General features: G+C 44.1%; 1 protein-coding gene and 3 non-coding genes across 4 annotated transcripts; 1 reads left to right on the forward strand and 3 right to left on the reverse strand.

Annotated features, from left to right (window-relative positions):
- Positions 1 to 98: 98 nt before the first annotated feature.
- LOC140509406 (small nucleolar RNA SNORD99) lies at positions 99 to 172 on the reverse strand. The gene has a single exon (XR_011968730.1). It is a non-coding gene; the product is annotated as a small nucleolar RNA SNORD99 (small nucleolar RNA).
- Positions 173 to 682: 510 nt separating this feature from the next.
- LOC140509387 (small nucleolar RNA SNORA44) lies at positions 683 to 814 on the reverse strand. Its single transcript, XR_011968711.1, has one exon. It is a non-coding gene; the product is annotated as a small nucleolar RNA SNORA44 (small nucleolar RNA).
- A 513-nt stretch (positions 815 to 1,327) lies between these two features.
- On the reverse strand, positions 1,328 to 1,463 carry LOC140509379 (small nucleolar RNA SNORA16B/SNORA16A family). The gene has a single exon (XR_011968704.1). It is a non-coding gene; the product is annotated as a small nucleolar RNA SNORA16B/SNORA16A family (small nucleolar RNA).
- Positions 1,464 to 15,481: 14,018 nt separating this feature from the next.
- Positions 15,482 to 18,081, forward strand: RAB42 (RAB42, member RAS oncogene family). The gene is made up of 2 exons (XM_072616509.1): positions 15,482 to 16,101; positions 17,303 to 18,081. The coding sequence occupies exons 1-2, from the start codon at positions 15,866 to 15,868 to the stop codon at positions 17,724 to 17,726; spliced, it is 660 nt and encodes a 219-aa protein (XP_072472610.1). The 5' UTR covers positions 15,482 to 15,865; the 3' UTR covers positions 17,727 to 18,081.
- The last annotated feature ends 719 nt before the right edge of the window (positions 18,082 to 18,800 follow it).

The raw sequence follows: 18,800 nt of genomic DNA on the forward strand, positions 1-18,800 counted from the left end.
TGTAAAGGTCAAGCAGGGTTTTCTGTAGGGAGAAAAAGCAGAAACATAAATCAGCAAGCTCTTAAACTGGACCCAAGCTCATGGGTAATTGTGTTTGGACCTGGTCTCAGTCCCATATCCGCAAGTATCATCCAAGTCATGTCCACCAGATTGAGATTCATCCTTGACCAGTCACAATCTATATTCCAACTGCCCCACCCCCAATTTGGGCTGAATCCAAGGGGCCTACAGGTTGTCCCCCAGTAGTGCCTGCCAATCCCTGCACTCCCGAGTGGAGGGGCTCATACTGCTTGGGGGTCAGCACAGGGGGACAGAACTATGTCTGACATCATGACAAAGCACATGCACTGTGGGATCACTGTTAGGACCACAGCCTCAGCACAAAACTGATTTCCCAGTGACTCAGGACTCACCTGATAAAACCTGATCCAGCAGAAAGTAAGCAGGTATCCTTGGCCTGTGCTCAAGACTTGCTTTTTGGCACTAAGATGAAAAAAAGAGATAACCTGAATGCTCTAAATCCAACTGTGAAATTCAAGCTTGAAGTACCAGACTTGTCCTTGAACCTTCAAGACCAGAGAACAAGTTATCTGGGCAGAAAGAGAACCAAGCCATTGTAGTGACTGATAAAAGTTAGTTCTCCTACATAAAATTTCTTCCCCATACCTGTCCCTGTATTTATAAATATAGGAAAGTTGAGTGGCAGCTACAGATACCAAGTGACCTGGGCTGTCAAAGTCTTTCCAACATGTTCTCGCATGTAGTTGGAGACCCTGCGGCTACTTCAAGCCACAGCCCTTGATGAGACATGCTGGTGCTTCTCATTATTTAGAACGTAAATCCAAGTTCACTTTGGGTCATGTGCTGGCACTGGGACAGGGATGGGGGCACTCCCCTCCATGTCCGGTCTATCTTTTCAGGGCTAGGAGTTCATGTGAGCACACTAGCTACCCATTCGGGCCATTCCCTCATCCTAGAAATGCCCTTTTAATAGCCAAGTGACGGGGTGGAGACCCTGCCACCACATTCAGTACCCGGCACTCACAAATTAAGACTAACAAACCTCAATGACGGCGGTCGTCGGGAGGCTGATTAACCTCTGACCCCGCCAGAGCGGTGAGATCCTCACCTCCCCTTCGGCTCGGCCTCGGTACCCAGTGTTCCTGGAAAGGAGGGGAGAACAGCCGGAGTGAAGAGATTCCACGGAGGCTCTCCAGCGCCAGCCCCCCACGCTCCGAGGGAAACCTGGGTTCGAGGTCGAGGCACGGGACGGCGCCCCTCGGTCGCTGATCTGGGAAGTGGGGTGCCCCCGCCAAGCCGGCCTGCGGCTTGTCTTTTCCCATAATGTTGCCGTCCTACCACGGGGTCCGGCAGAACGACGACCGTCGGGAAACTGTCGCTCTGGGCTCCTTTCTGACCGTCACAGCTATGGCGGAGCTGCGGCGGCTTCGATGAGGGCCGGGGGAGGGCGGCTCCTGGCGGGCCGCCTCCGGGGGCTCCGCGGGCACCACGCGGCAGACGGACGCGGAGGGCCGGCGCTGGGCCTGGCCTGGCCTCCCCCTCCCTCCCTCCCCCCAGCCCGCGGAGGGCCAGAACACACCGGAACGGCGCCGAGCCCGCCTTCCTCCCCTGTTCTAAAGGCCTCGGCCTCGGGAGGGATCTGACCCCATCGCTTCATCTTAGGGAGAAGAAAACTGAGGCCCCCTCCCTGCTTCAAGCCCCATCTGCAGAGCCCCGGCAGGAGTCGCACACGCACCTGGCCCTGGGGCTGAGGCCTACTCACCTCTTCCAGAGGGAAAACCATCCACCGCCCGGTCCTCGGGTCTGGGTCACGTGCGTGTGCGCTTACGGAGCGCTTGGAGGCGCCCTGCCGCTCTCTTCGCGCATGCCCAGTGTGCATCGCTCCCGCGCAGGCCTCAGCCATGCTCTCGGTAAGCAGGCAGGCCGCTCTTCTGGCTACGCATTCTGCATGCGGCACCTCGAGGAGCCCTAGAGGAGCCCTGGAGCCGGTGAGGCCCTCTCTCAGAGTGCAGAAAGCCGAGGATGGATACAGTCACACTTCCGAGCATCGTGGAGCGAAAGGACGAACGTCCAGCGGGCAGTCCTTTATAAAGCCACAGGCCCCGCCCCCTCCTGCCCCTTGGCGATTGGCTATCGACGGGGCGCGCGACGCCGCAGGACTCCTGGGAGTTGTAGTTCTGGTTGGCTGCGCAGATGAGCGACCCCCTGCGGGACCTCTGGCTGCAGCACGCTCGGCACGTATAGACCCGGCGCCTTTGTCCATTTCAGGCTCCTGGGATGCCTTACAGTTTTGTCTTAGGATCGAGAAGACCCGTGTTTGAATTGCAGCTCGGTGGCGCACTTGCTGTGCGACCCTGGGCAAGTCGTCCAGCGCCCTGATCTCAGTTTTCTCATCTGTAAAGTGGGGATACTGTAGAAATTGTCAGCGTCCAGTGTTTTAAAAACCTTAAATCGCTTTATGGGTCACCGGCTGTTTTCGGGGGTCCTTTGGTAAAGCATCGCTCTGGCCCCCTCCCACCGATGGCTGTGCCTGTCTGCCCCGTCCGCCCCGAAGCCAGAAGAGCTCCACCTCGCCTCCCGACTCCGCTCTGCAGTCCCTGGGTTTCTGGGTCACCGTTTCCAGTTAGATTCTTGGCTGTGCTTGAGCAGGAGCACTCATCTCCGCCCACCGTGCCTTTGCACCGGCTGGTGGTCTCCGTACCCTCCGCCTTCTGGCTTCCCCAAGTCACACCCTTTGTAAGAAGCCTCTCCTGGAGTCAGTCCCCTTCCCTAGCCCCTCCCGTCCCCCCTCTGCTCACTGAATGAAGGTGTAATCTTGTACGTTACAGCCATGCTGTGTGCCCAGTAAGGCACACGCTCCCGGGGCGCATCTTAGTATATGCTTGTGGACTTGACTTAATCCAGACCCCCTCCATGCTGTTCCAGCTCCCCAGTCTTCAAGGTCCCCACCCCAACTCCGACGTCCACTTTTGGTTCTGGGAATAATCACCAAATCACCTCCCCCCCATCCCACCCCATCCCACTCAACCAGTCCCTCCATGGCTCCACTGACCATCCCTGGGATTGCCCTGATGAAGCAGAGGTTCTGGGCCACCCTCTCAAACGCCAGGAGTGTTCCCCTGTTAAAACCTAAGCTGCCTGTGAGCAGGGATGCTCTTTGCTTTTGCATTTTCTCTTCCCCAAGCTTAGCATACAGCCTGGCATCATGGATTAATTTATTCATTCATTCAATTCACCATCACCCAGGAAAACCCAACTTCACCCGCATAATTAGACACAAAAAAGCTCTAAAAAGCTGGGTTAAGGGACTCGCCCAGGGTGGCACAGCTAGTGAGGGTACATCTGAACTCAGGAAGACCATCTTCCTGATTCTGAACCCGGTGCTCTAATCCACTGTGTCACCTAGTGACCTGATAGGGAGGTGTGCACATGCTATTGATGGGATCTAGTCTAGAGGGTTCCGTTTGCTGGGAGAAGCTGGGTATCAGGGCAAGGGGAGGTATTAGACCCATGCTGGGAGGTACTCTGAGACCTGTGTACTGGTGCACCATAAATTGGCACCAACTGGCAGCTTTGTCAATCATTTCTTTTTTCCCCAATTTATTATTTATTTATTTATTTTTAGTTTTCGACATTCACATTGTTGACGTGAAAACTTGGTTAAAGAAAAGGCAACAGGCTAAATACATACATTTTATGATTAAATTAATTAATTAATCAGTTCCCTATTAAAGAAAACGGTAACATAATGCATTATGGAGCCAGAAAAATGTTCTGGCTACCGATACAAAGAACTAGGCAGCCTTAAATCTGTTTTAGGACAAAGAAGTGTTCTGTGTCCTTCAGATTTATGGTCTCCATAAGTGATTAATTAGACCATTAGAAAGGAATTTCTTAATTGCATAGGTTGTAAATGCAATAAGATAACAGTTTGACAAAGTTTCACATAGAAATTACAACCCAAGATGTCTGTGTTTTCTTTACCATTAACATGCCATAACATAGTATATGTCTACAAATATTAAGATATGGAAAACGTCCCATTGTTCAAGATAGTGTCTTAGGTTTAAGGTCTCTTAAAGAATGTTAAGTCAGCCCTGGCTGGCTTTTGTTGACATAGGAAGAGGCATTCTCTGAGTTTGCTTCAGAGAGAACAAAGGGATTATTCCAAAATATTATATTAAACATTATCATTACCTCCTTTTGGTCAAAGGCAAGCCGAAGGCTTCGCCTGTAGACCAACAAAGATATTTAAAAAAACCTCTAAATAACCAGTAGTGTGAGAGTTTACTCTTCATGCAAGTCTGGTCCAAGTTCTTGGGAAAGCTGTCTGTGTCTGATGGCATCTTCTTCAGGCCTCTTCAAAATTGGAGGGCACGATCCACTCAGGAGCAGGGGCAATGGAGGGGACAGATGGATCCAAGAGTCTATACAGAAAACTTGACAGGGTCTCCCAGAAAACATGATCTGATAATTGAGAGGAAATAATACAATATAGTTAACATGGCTAAAGGCACTTAGCACTAGTTCAGTTTCCCAGCCATGCAGGGATAGGTTCGAACAACACAGTGAAGTTTGTTTTCATTTCACAAATTGCATTTTCACATTAAGTCAGGTGCAGATTAAAACTTAGATGGCTCACAATAGACTAGTTTTAGAAGGGAGATTTACATGTCACCAATATAAACAATGCAATTATTATTTCAATGTTATTTGAACATTAAGTTCCTTGTATCCCAGTAATCCATTCTTAATTTTCATTTAAACAAAACTTTTTGAATCCCAGATTTCTCATGTAGTTATCTCATACCTACATATCTTTTCTTTGATAATAGGTTCTATTTTTGGGATAGTTCAAAAAGAGAATTCTGCCTTTCTGGTTCAAATCTAGAAGTTCCCAGATACTTCTGACAATATAAATTAGTACAATTACTTAAAATTTGTTCTCCGTTTTTGAAATTTAAGAAAATTTCGGTTCACATTATTTGCTGTTTCTGTCTTTACCTAAATCTTGTACCTGGAGTAAGAATCTTTTAAAATGCGAGGGTTCAACTATAAAATGAACTCATCTGCCTTTTAAATTATTGGACAGATATTTTAACAGAGAAGAAATAATTTCACTTCCTTTTACTACTATCCTGTACAAATTTTATGCAAAAATCCAAATTTGAGATCTTATTATCAAAAGCATGACAAATTTTAGAAGTCAATCATATGCATTTGCATATAATTCTTAGAGGAATCAGGCTGATCCTGTGGTTTTTCCTCAAAATTTGCTACTCTATTTAATTAGACATCTATCACATTACATCTTTGTCTTATTACCTGATCTAATCATTTCCTCGAAGTTATCTCTATATTATATATATTTATTTGGCCGGGAATATAGGTTAAAGTTGTAAACTATTCATTCCTGCACCCCATTACAATAACTCAGAGATGCTCCTATTTCCATTTATTATTTGATAGACTTAGTATTGTACTTTCAGAACTTCTTAATTACAAAGATTTGCTATAAAAGAAAAAGAGGGACAATGTTAACAGAAGGAAAGGATCTCCTTAGTTCTGGTTGATTGCAGGAATAAGCCATTATCTGACATGTAATCATGAGGTGCTGAAAGCAGGGCTTAGAGGTAATCAGGTGGGGGATTTCTTTTCTCAGAAAGGAAATAGCACATTTGGGAAATAAAGTTAGGAAGATCCTACCTAGGCTGTGTCCAAGGTCGTCTTCAAAACCTTTCCAAGCATCCACCGTTAGCCTGCAGCACATGTCAATTGGCTTTATGATAACTTAGACAAGTATTCCTGTAATCAGAGCTTCAAACAATAGTAAATTGGAGTCCCAGTCTTCTGTAGCAAATAAATATTGGCTGGTATCCCTCAGATAAAATACTTCCTCATACTTTTAACCATCTGAAACTGACACAAAAGTATCCAGAACAACTCTCTAGGAGCAAGAGGGGTTTGGATAACCGATATTTATCCCCAAATCTTATCTACCTTTAATAGTTTCAATCAGAACTTAATTTACCTTTCCAAATCTCTCAGTCCTGTTATCCAGATTATTCCATTTGCTTTTACATTTTAACCATAAGACAAGATAGCTCATAAGTTATTACTTTTTACTAGCATAACTGTACTGGAATCTCACTCCAGCTTAAACAAAGCAAAAAGGATAATGGCTAAATTTATAGTTTGATGGAATTATGTCTTTGTTTCACAAGTTGTTATTCTTCCCTAATTATACTCACCCTGGAAGAATGAGATACTTCAGGAATCAAATCTTTTACTTATAATAAATTCAAACGCAAACTTTAACTCTGACTTAGGCCATAGAATGACTACATATTCAGATCAAAACAGCTTAATTTAACAGTATATCATTTTGAAGCTTTAGTAGGCCTTCTAAGAATCACACATGATTTTTCAAAACATTTCTTCTAAAAGTATTTACCTTCTTTAAAAACAGTTTAAAATTTACTCTGATGTTCACTAAACTCTTATGAAGAAAACTAGTTGGAAACTTTTAAAATGCTTGATTTCTTTTCTTAAGCAAAAATAAACCTTTAAAACTGGAATTCATTAAAGCTGAGTTGTTACAAAAATGTCCTTAAATAATATGAATTTCCAAAGTATTATAATAAACTGAATTCTTAATTATTACAGTATTCTTAGATATGAAACTGACTCACAAAAAAACACTGTTGCTTTTAAAATCCTTTTTTAAACAATGGGAACATCTTAAGGTGAGTCTTAAGTAATTTACATAAATTTCTGCCCATGTTCTAATTTCAGATAAAAAAATATTAGATTTTCCAGTAAGATTACACAAAAGGCTCACGTTTTGCTGGTAGCTTGTTATTGACCACAGAAATTTGCTATAGAAGGAAAAAGCAGGGACATATGACATACAAAATATGACAGGATAAAACATCCTTTTACTCTGTTTGAATTCAGATAAGAGTGAAATTATCCAGTCATACAGTATCTGTTTCATAGCAGACTCAGGAATAGTCAGGTGAAAAACATTCCTTTTTAAAGGAACACAATAGGGAAACTGAGCCAGGGGGATCCCATCCTAGATTGAGTTTAGAATTGTCCCCTTGGTGTTTCCTTTCCAGATACAAACTTCACCTGTTAACAGTGGAGGATCACATTCCCTCTGAGTAGCTTGTGGCATTTGTCTCAGATACTGATTTAATGCAGACAACTATACCCAAATTCAAACGCAAAACAAAAATAGTTATGGTCCCAAATGCCTTTACCTTAAACAGCAAGTCTCACTAGTCACAACTTAAGAGTCAGATAACAGTTATTTCCACTCTCTTGAAGTTACAATAAACAATAAAGATTTACCAGGACACACACACACATAAGGGATTCCATTTAACATCTTTCCTTCTCAAATTTAAAACTTGTCCTGATGTAAAAGCCAATTATTAAAAATTCTCTCCATCTATTACAACTTCTGTGCAAGTAATATTCATTGTTTAGAATTTGCATTAACCAACCAAATTCCTTAACTAGGACTGATGATCTTACCCACAGGAATGGGAGAACTGTTCTGAATGAACAGAAGGAATTTAAATAAAGTTTTCACTCCATTCCCTCCTTTCCATACACAGGAATCACTTAACAATGTTAGGTTTCAACATTCAAACAGTAATCCCAAATAACTTAGTTAACAATCCTACAACTTCATAGAAGACAGTCAAATTGTTAAGCTTTAACTTTTTTTTTTTTAACACACAATGGTGAAAATACCTGATTTTCTAAATGGCAATTACAAAACATTATAAGACAAAGTTAGCAGTCCTGATAAAGTGACATAACTGGTTTACACAATTTCCCCAACATCTTTTAGTTTCAACAAAATTCAGATTAAAAATTGCTTTGTCTAACACTATTTCTAGATTACAGTGGTCACTCAATTTTCACAATCTAAGAGAAATTCAGAAATACAATCCTAGAAATGCAGTTTTAACACAACAATAACTACAGATGGTATAATTTGCATTTCCAGAAATTATTGATCTTATTACTTTTGGCAATTAAAACCACTTCAAAGGTAACAATTTCATTAGAGAGATAATAATGCTGTATGTAACATATACCAGTAGTTACGTTAAGCATTTTACAATCATTTTATCATTTTGATCCCATAACAAACAAGCATAATTGTTTCTACAAATCAGAAAATGGGTCAAATAGAGATAAAATACCTTTTGCAACTGAACAGAGAAGTGAAGCTTACCACGAGCAGAGAAACCAATGTCCTAGCGGTGGTAAATTTTGTAGGCAGAGTGTAGAGAATGCTCGCTACAGGCCTGATTCTTCCACATTTACCAATCCCCCCCACAGCAGCAGAATTTACTGAGCCCCTAATGCGATATGCAGCTGCTGGGACAGGGTGGGCAGAATGTCTAGGACCTAGGTGGCATTTCCAGGCTTTACCTAGAAAGGTGGGCTACCCACAATCTTAGGGGTAATTTCAAATGATCAGTTCCTGAAATATTTCTGATTAATTTCACAACATACAAATCTGCTAAAATGATTTTACCTAAGATGATCTAACTTTCCGTTGTAATTCCAGGTTGGCCAGACCAGAACAACAAGGAAAAGTGTTAAAATTTTGTTTATTTATTTCCCTAGCTGCAGCCCTTGAAGTCTGGCTGCTTGCATTTAAATCTTACAAGATAACACACTCATTCACAGCACACGTGATACAGACAGGGATATACACCAGCAGACAAACTGATAACAGGACAAATAAAACGGTAGCTCACAAAAAACAACCCAGAGAGAGAAGGCAATCAGAAGCTTGCTAGAAATCCCCATCATGAATTGGCTATTATCATTCTGAGGAAAGGGGGTTGCAAGAATCCAGGGTCTGATAATAAAGGGGAATCCTTCAGCCTTTGCTCAGAGCACCCCTGTGGTCTTTGGAGGGTTGGGGAGCCTTGGTGCCCCAAAGTTTCTGACTGTCTTAAAGGAACAAACAGGCCCCATGGAAATAGGTTCAGGCCTTTAGTTCTTAGGTGGATTGTAACTGTCCTCTTCAGGACCAGAGCCCTTACGGGAAAGCGGGGAGGGGGAATGGGGAGGAGGGAGGCAACAGAGGCTTGAACAGAAGCTGCCTTCCTCAGGTCTAAGGTAGGGGAAGGCGATGGGGAAAGATTGCATCTAGGTGCCGTCAGTTTCCCCAGATCAGAGGCCTTCAAGGGGAGGGGGAGGAAGGAAGGGGTGAGGAATAGGACGGAGGGAGTGAAGGGAAGGACAGACTGGAGCCCTTGAAGAAGAAAGGATTTTTGCCAGGATATGGCTAGGTGCTGAAGCAGCTCCCAGCCTTACAGGGAAGAGGCTACCTGTCTTTTGTTCTCACTCAGCCAAGTCAGCAAGTCCAAGAGGAAACATTCTCGCTGCTGGCTAGTTGTTTTGTTGGCCTTTCTTAATTTGGTTGTAAGATAAAGTAACTTTGACCAGTCCAAAAGAGCCCTGTGGTGGCCAACATAATTTAGGGCTATCTTTAGTTGATTAACACTAGTGGTAGTAATACCTGTGATCATCAGGTTGGTAACAGCTTGGCATACTAGAAGCCGGGGGTCTTGTCAGCCGGATTTCTACTTTTAGTTTTTGACTGACCCATAGCTAGCTGATTTCCCTAGATGGATCTTCAAAGGAGACCTAATTAATACAGAGGCGATTTAACTCAGGATGGTCTCTGTCCTGCAGTTATCTTTAAAGGGAATTTTTGAGTCCTTTGGAAGCTGGGAATGGAAGGACTTACCCCAACCCCGTCAAGGCCCAGGACTCTAGGAAAAAAGGTTCCTACTGGCGCCAGAGTCCTGGTATTGGTGAGATGAGGAAATGTCCATTCGGTTCCTCAGTTCCAATCCATGTTTGGGCGCCATAACTGTTGACCTGAAAACTTGGTTAAAGAAAAGGCAACAGGCTAAATACATACATTTTATGATTTAATTAATTAATTAATCAATTCCCTATTAAAGAAAACAGTAACATAATGCATTATGGAGCCAGAAAAATGTTCTGGCTACCAATACAAAGAATTGGGCAGCCTTAAATCTGTTTTAGGACAAAGAAGTATTCCGTATCCTTCAGATTTATGGTCTCCATAAGTGATTAACTAGACCATTAGAAAGGAATTTCTTAATTGCATAGGTTGTAAATACAATAAGATAACAGTTTGATGAAGTATCACATAGAAATTATGACCCAAGATGTCTGTGGTTTTTTTGCCACTAACATGCCATAACATAATATATGTCTACAAATATCAAGCTATGGAATATGTCCCATTATTCAAGATAGTATCTTAGGTTAAAGGTCTCTTAAGGAATGTTAAGTCAGCCCTGGCTGGCTTTTGTTGACATAGAAAGAGGCATTCTCTGAGTTTGCTTTAGAGAGAACAAAGGGATTATTCCAAAATTTTATATTAAACATTATCAACATCCATAAGTTTTAAATTTTCTCTTCCTCTCTCCCTGCTCCTTCCCCAAGAAGGCATGCAATCTGAGATGGACCCTATACATACATTCCTATTAACAATACATACCCTATACATATGGACCCTATACATACATTCCTATTAACAGTCATGTTGCCTAGAAAAATTATAACAAATGGGAGGGATGGAGTTCAGACTCTGGGAACCTCCCTCAACTTCCCTAGAATCTCCCCACCTGGTCTTTCATAGTCAGATTCATTTCATACTCAGATCCCTTGCCCTTGACCTACTCTGGCCTTCCATTGTGAGTTACCTCTTGATTGCCCCACCTATATCCCACCCAAGCCCTGCATTGTGTGCTTCCAGCTGTTTCACCCCCTGGATTACATCACCAGTTACCCCAATCCCATCAAGATCCTCCTTTGACCCTCCTCCCAGACCACTAGACCACTTCTAGATCTTGCCTATGGACTTTTTCTATTTAAGTTCCATCTTGCCTCCACAAAGGTGCTCAGATTCAATCCAGCTCAGACTGTCTAGCTGGTATTCTATCTGGCCCTCTTGTGAATACAAGCGTTACAAATGCTTAGGCTCCTTAAGAGTCAACCCAGTATGGTGAATCTTTAATAAACTTTTTGGCTTTAAGAAGGCTTGAGTCGAATTCATTTAACCAGGACCTGGCATGTCAGTATTTTGGGGTCCTCAGCACCCCTAAACCTCAACAAAAGAAACTATGAGAAAGAAAAAGCAAAGCAAAACAAAAAAAGAAAATAGTCGGCTTCTCTCTGCATTCCAACTTCTCTGGATGTGGATGGCATTTTCCATCATGGATCCTTTAGAATTGTTTAGGTCCTTGGATTGCTGAAAAGGGCTAAGTCTATCAAAATCAATCCTTCCACACTGTAGTTGTTTCTGTGAACAGTGTTTTCCTGGTTCTGCTCCCTTCACTCAGCATCAGTTCATATAAGTCTTTCCAGGATTTTCTGAAGTCTGCCTGTTCATCATTTCTCATAGCACAATAGTATTCTATTACATTCATATAGTACAACTTGTTCAGTCATTCCTCAATTGATGGGCATCCCCTCGATTTCCAGTTCTTGGCCACCACAAAAACAGATGCTATATTTTTGTACACATGGGTCCCTTTCCCATTTTATGATCTCTTTGGAGTACAGTTCTAGAAATGGTATTGCTGGGTCAAAGGGTATGCACATTTTTATAGCCCTTTGGGCAAAGTTCCACATTACTATCCAGAATGGTTAGATCAGCTCACAGCTCCACCAACAATGAATTAGTGTTCCAACTCTCCCACATTTCCAACATTTATCATCTTCCTGTGTTGTCATGTTAGCCAATCTGATAGGTGTGATGTGGTACCTCAGAGTTGTTCTGATTTGCATCTCTCTAATCAATAGTGATTTAGACCATTTTTTCATATGACTATAGATAGCTTTAATTTCTTCCTCTGAAAACTGCTTGTTCATGTCCTTTGACCATTTATCATTTGGGGAATGACTTGTATTCTTGCAAATTTGACTCAGTTCTCTATATATTTTAGAAATGAGGCCTTTACATGTTTGTACTATTTGTACTATTGTGGGAGGACAGGTCAAGAGAGAGAATGGAATAAATGGAGGGCAGGATAGGAAAGAGAGAAATGTGGTTAGTCTTTTACAACATAACTATTATTGAAGTGCTTTTCATTGTTACACATGTACGACCTATATGGAATCGCTTGTTTTCTCAATGAGGGTGGGTGGGGAGGGAGAGAATATAGAACTCAAAGCTTTAATAATAAATGTTAAAAATTGTTTTAGCATGCAACTGGAAATTAAGATATACAGGCAATGGACCATAGAAATCTATTTTTGCCCTACAGGAAAATAGAGGGAAAGGGGGATAGAAGAAGGGTGGGTAATAGAAGGGAGGACAGACTGGAGGAAGGGTGTCTGGAGTGCATGCTATCCTGGGGTGGGAGGTGGAGAAATTTTTGAATTCAAATTCTTGCGGAAGTGAGTGTTGAGAACTGAAAAATAAATAAGTTATATATTCATTTAAAAAAAAGGAAAAAAATGAGGCCTTTATCAGAAACACTAGTTGTGAAAATTCTCAGTTTTCTGCTTCCCTTCTAATCTTGGTTGCATTGGCTTTGTTTGTGCAAAAACTTTTCAATTTAATGTAATCAAAATTATCCATTTTGCATTTCATTATGTTCTTTATCTCTTATTTGGACTATTAGTTATTTCTGGGCCACAGATCCAGGGTGGACTGAAGAGGAGGACTTAAATCTCAGGGTGATCTTCTGGGCTGAGACATGGTTCCAGGCCCTTGGTTAATTGTACTGGCCTAAATCAGGAGCAAGTTCAGATACAAGGTGACTTGGACCCCAGGAGCAAAGCAGCATCTCAGTTCCAACTTCTAGCCCCTTCTGAAACCTGAAAAGGAATAATTAGGCTAAGAAGACCAGACCAAAAGGAAACCTTCGGTTCTCTCAGTCTGAAAGCAAGAGAACTGTCCAACTGGCTGATCCTGGCAGCAGTCCACTATTGCTCAGACCCAGCCTAACTCAGGAACTTACAGAATTCAGATCAGAAGGGCAGCAGTCAATCTTAGCCCTGGATCAGAACATGATGGGAGAGCTAAGAACATACTGGCCTACAGCCTGAGATGTCCCTGAGAGAACCCCAAGTAAGTAGCAACAGAATCCACTGACACCTCCTCTCCAGAAGTCCACAGAGTCTGTTCCTAATATCAAGTCCAAAGTCAGATGGAAGAATGAACAAACAAAAAAAGAATCCTACCATAAAATTCCATTATGGTGACAGGAATACTCAAGACATGAATCCAGAAAAAGTGAATGACTCCAAAATGTTCACAAATAAAACCTCGAAGCAAAACAGAGCTTGGGCACTAATTCAACTAGATTTTCTATGAGAGATGAAACAAGAGTTAAAAAAAAAAGTTTTTTGTTTTTTGGTAAATGAAATGAAAGAGTTAGAGGAAAAATTGGAAAAGAAATGAGAACTATGAAAGAACTGGAAAGAATTGACAGCTTGGCACAAAAGATACAAAATCTTGTAGAAGCAACAAACTTCCAGAAAAATAGAAGAAAATGTAAGGTATCTCATAGTAAAAACAACTGCCCTGGAAAATAGATCAAAGAGAAAAATATTAAAGGATTATTGGAATACCTGAATACCATGACCAATAAAATAGTCTAGATATCATATTTCAAGAAATCTTTTTATATAATATTTTATTCCCCAATTACATGTTAAAATAATTTTTAAATATTTATGGGATTATTTAAGTTTTGAGTTCCCTTTATGTGTAAATTGTGTGCCCATTTTGACCTTATCTTGGTATTTATTGTGAATATTGTCTTGGGGAGTGAGAAGGGGAAGAAGGAAGAGAAAAAAATTCAAAATCTTATAAAAGTGAATTTTGAGAACTGTCTTTATATGTAATTGGAACAACTAAAATACTGTTAAGTGGGGGAAAAATAGAACTATTATCTGTTCTCTGCTCTCATACTAAATCTGGACCTCTCTGTTTCTTTGCAGAAACAAGAGGGTTGGAATAAGGTGATGCCCCAGGTCTCCCTCCTTCCCTTGGTGAGTCTGTGAAATTTGGGTTCAGCTCAGCCTCAGTTTGAAGAGTTAGATGAGCCTTCCCCTGTGACCTTGAGCAAGTCCTTTCTCTTTTAGGTCAATCAGTCAAAGCATTTTTAAAAAGTCAATTTTGTTTTATTTTCAGGTCCCAATTCTCTCCCCACTACCTCCCGGTCTCCCACCCACTGAAAAAGCAAGAAAAACAAAATCTTTGCCTCAAGTGAGACAAATTTCTGATTCAGTGGGGTCGCTTCCAAAATACGCTTCAGTCTGAACTCTGACTTCATCACCTCTGTCTGGGGGTGGATGGCTTTCGAGTCCTTTGGAATTGTGGTTGGTCACTTTTCAACAATCCTTTATTAACGACTTACTATGTGCTACACATGGTGCCAAGGTTGACTAGCCACCATCTCAGAGGACCAGTGATGAAACATACTAGCCATTTCCTGACAGAGACGTGAAGGACTCAAAATGTAGAATAAAACATATTTCTGGTCATGACTATTGTAGGAATTTGCTTCACCTGATTATGCATATGTGTTACAAACATTCAATTTTTCATTTTTTTTTTCTTTTTCCCGATGGAGTGGGGAAGAGAAGGGAGGTGGGAAGTAGGGATTTAGTAATCCTCCAGAAAAAGAAAAGAAAGAATAAAGGGTCATGAAGAATGCTTTTAAATGCTCAGAAAAGAAGCAACAGAGGGTAGGAACCCCCAGCGCCTGCTGACTAGGGTTCACTTAAGTCATGGTGGACTGCCTTGGCCATGGCCAGCAGCCAACAGCCGACAAGCACTTATTACGGGCCAGGCACTGGGGATACAAAGAAAGTCAAAAATCAATCCTTCTTCCCAAGGAGTCTCATGGGGGAGAGAAAGATGCGGACACCTCTGCAGGAACAACATGTGCACAGAGTCCACTGGAGATAAGCCACAGAGGACCGGCACAAGCGCCTGGGGGCCTGGGAAAGGCTTCTGGTTTTGAGTTGCTTCCCTCTCCAGCTGGTTTTCCATCCAGCTGAGGTTTGTACATCCGTCAGGTTTCTATTTTATATGGATTTCAGAAATATATAAGAAATGTTGCCTTCTCCTTTAAGCTCTTAGAGGCCGGTTTTGTCCTGGATCCCCAGCGGGTGGAGCCCGGGTCTCGCTTGGTCAGAAACTCCTCCATTCACACATCTGGAAAGAACCTCCTAAGTGCTTTTCCGAGCGGAGGGGCTGTCATTTTGGTGTTTGTATCACCTTAGTGTGGCCCGGAGACCCTAATACAATGCGTGTGATTGACTGATTGATTGATTCTCTACCTGTAAAACGAGTGTTAGACCGCACCATCTCCAAGAATCCTTCCAGCTCTGGGATAAGTTCCCCACGAGGGGAACCGGAGGGGACGCCTAGCCCAGCTGGGGGAGGGCCCTGGGGCGGGACCGAGGTCTCCCAGACACTAGGGTCTCAGTTTCATTTCTCACGGCGCTCCAAATTCCGCGGGCGCTGTCCCTTTTAATTCTCGGAACCCGGGTCCTCCGAGGTGGCTCCGGCCGCCGGGCTTCAGCGGCTCGGCTCCCGTGCTCCCCATCGTGGGTCCCACCACCCCACCCGAAGCCGCCCTCTGAGGCTCTGCTCCGGTCCGTTCCATTAATCGCTGCCCAGCCCCATCGGCAGCTCCAGATTCCTCCCGCATCCTACCTGCAGGAGGCTTAGCTCGGGTCCGCCCCGTGTGTCCCTGGCTCAGCGGCTCCGCTTCGGGCCGCCCCGTCCGCACAGCTCCGAGACCCGATGGAGGGGCGATACCAGCTCGCGTCCGACCAGCTCCAGCTCCGCGTCTTGTTGCTGGGGGACGCAGACGTGGGCAAGACTTCGCTGCTGAGGCGCTATGTGGAGGGAGACTTGTGGGCTGATGCGCCCCCCAGCTCTACGGTGGGCGTCGAGTTCTACAGCCGCATGCTGGAGCTGGCCTCGGGTCCGAGAGTCAAGCTGCAGCTGTGGGACACGGCAGGCCACGAACGCTACAGGTCCGAGGGAGCAAAGACGGGCGAGAGTACAGAGTGAGGGCGGCTACTGGAGGGGGATCACTTGGGGCTGGAAGGGACCCTATGGACCATCTACCCCAAGCCCCTCATCTTGCAGCCGGGGAATCTTGAGTGTCAGGGAAGGGAGGTGACTTTTGTCTGAGGGCACTCTGGTGAGGGGAAGAGTCTGATTCTAAGCTAGGACCCTTGCTGCAGAAGCGGGCTGAGTGGTAATGGTGAGTTCCAGTTCTGCCGCTGCTGTCGCTTGTGTCCTTGGGTAAGCGGCTAAAGCCTCCGAGCCCGGATTTCTCTAGTTCTATCATGGGAGTATTGGTAGTTGGAAGTGGAGGGTGGGAGGAGAGGTGAGAGTGAATCATAGAGAGCCGGATGTGATGAGGTCCTCCCCATTTTGCAGATGAGGAAAGTAAGGTTCAGGTATTCTGAGAACAAATTTATAATGATCAGGCTTTTCTATAGTGTTTTAGGTCCTTTAATTTGATTTCCTCACAATCCAACAGGCATTTATTAAGTGCCCACTATATTCCTTGGGTTATAGGTGCTGGAGATAAAAAGAAACAAACAAAAAATCTCTGCTTTCATTTTACATTACAACCCAATAAAGAAGGTTATGCACACTTTATCTCAGGGGAAACAGCCCTGGATTGGCTTCCAGGAAGTCCTGGATTCCAATCCTGTTTCTTGGGTTTATTAACAGTGTGACCTTGGGCAAATCACTTCCCCTTCAGTCTTCTATTCTGCAGAATGAGAGGATTGGACCAGACCCCCTTTGAGGTTCTCATCATTGATCCTGTTCCTTGATGGCCCCTGAAATCCTTTTCAACTGTGTCTGGGTCCTTATGATCCTATTCTGCTTAGAGGTGACCATTGAGAGCCATCACTGGGGCTCCTTTTCAGATGACCTGAAGACATGGGTAGGGGCTTATGGAGAGCTGTAGAAGATGACGGGTTGAAGGCAAAGGGTCCCAGTTAGGGAGGAGTGGGGGTCAGTGTATCTGTCAGCTAGATCCTCAGAAGTACAGGTCTTCCCTCCCAGTACCAGCAACCAGAAGAGATTTTCACTGGTATTTCAGAGGACTATCTCCTTGAGACATAAATCTTAGCTTAGGAGTTTTCTTTCCTCCTTCCATAGTAGATCTGGGGTACCAGACCTTACCTGTCTCTCTGTCTTCTCCCCAACTCCCAGGAGCATAACTCGTTCCTTCTACCGGAATACAGCAGGTGTCCTACTGGTCTTTGATGTGACCAACAGGGAGTCCTTTGACCACATACAAGACTGGTACCAGCAGGTGTCATCCGTGCAGGGCCTGGACAAGGTTATCTTCCTACTGATTGGCCACAAGAGTGATCTGCAGCAGGCTCGTCAGGTGTCAAGCAAGGAAGCAGAAAATTTAGCTGCAGTTTTGGGCATGTCTTTCCTGGAGACCTCAGCCAAGACCAACAGCAATGTCACTCTGGCCTTTGAAACCCTTTTCCATGACATCCAGCAGGGCCTCCAGAATGGGGAGATCAAAGTGGATGGAATCTGGGGAGGAGTCAGGGTCATTGACAGAGCCCAGCCTCCTCTAAACCAGAGGAGAAAAAAGCCTTCTCAGCAATGTCTTTGTTGACATCACCCAAGGTGGATGGAACTGACATGGAGAACCAAACTTCCTCAGGACTTGGAGAAACTCAAAACTGGAAAGAATTTTAGTTCATCTGATCCAGTGCCCTCATTTTACAAAGGAAAATAGTGAAGCCCAGAGAAGGTCAGTTACTTGCCCAAGGTCACACAGCTAGTTGGTGAAATCCCCTGACATGGAAATCTAATGCTATCTGTTATGTTGAGCTGCTTCTCAGAACACAGAGACCATCCTATCACTATTTCTGTGAGAAAAGGCCAGCAGGCCAGGTTGCCCTTGGGTCCACATTGACATCTGGCAGAAGACAGAGAGGCCCCATTGCCTCTAAGATAAAATGATAAAAGGAGCCAAGATGGCGGATTGGTAATTGCTATCTCCCTCCTCTTGTTGACCTTGACAAGCCTAGAGAATATCTCCCCTGGAAAAACCCTGAAACAGTGGGAGCAGTAGACTCTCAGCCTGTGAGGCTAGGAAGATCGCTAAGGAGGGTGCCTCTTGCTGTGACTGAAAGGGACCAGTGCAGGAAAGAGCTGTCCCAGACAGCCCCACCTCAGCAAACTGGGAGAAGATCCTGAGCCCCAGGAGTGTGAAGCCACCAATTGCCAACACCAGGGCCCCAGGCATGCCTCAGCACCCCAGGGGAATTGGGAAGACACTAGAGCAGACGGGATCACAAACTTCTGAGCTTGCATATGCTCTAGCTCAACAGAGGAGGGCTCACTTCCTGTGGCCAGACCACCCCTCCCCCACACTTAACAAGCTAGCTCCAGGGTAACTCTGGGGAAATCTAAAAAGACCTCACCTGGTCTCTGCTTTCCAATGCCAGCCAGCTCAGCACCAGGTAAGCTGCAGCATTTTGGCTTCTAGCTGAAAGAACCAGAGGCCACAACACACAAAGCCTCAAGTTCTAGGCACAAGAACTATGGGACAGAGCCCCCTGTGCCCCAGATGCAGTGATCTATTTTAAAAGCCAGGAAAAGGGTGACTATAATGAGTAAGAAGCAAAGCAGAAAAGAAAAGACCATAGAATCTTTCTATGGGGACCAAAACACAAATACCAAA

The sequence above is a fragment of the Notamacropus eugenii genome, chromosome 5 (genome assembly GCF_028372415.1).
Source record: "Notamacropus eugenii isolate mMacEug1 chromosome 5, mMacEug1.pri_v2, whole genome shotgun sequence".
Lineage (NCBI taxonomy): Eukaryota > Metazoa > Chordata > Mammalia > Diprotodontia > Macropodidae > Notamacropus > Notamacropus eugenii.

Excerpts from the sequence above, each read along its gene's own strand:
- RAB42 (XM_072616509.1), top strand. The coding sequence starts at position 15,866 with ATGGAGGGGCGATACCAGCTCGCGTCCGACCAGCTCCAGCTCCGCGTC. Across the intron at positions 16,102-17,302 it reads GCAGGCCACGAACGCTACAG|GAGCATAACTCGTTCCTTCT; the intron begins GTCCGAGGGAGC and ends CCCAACTCCCAG.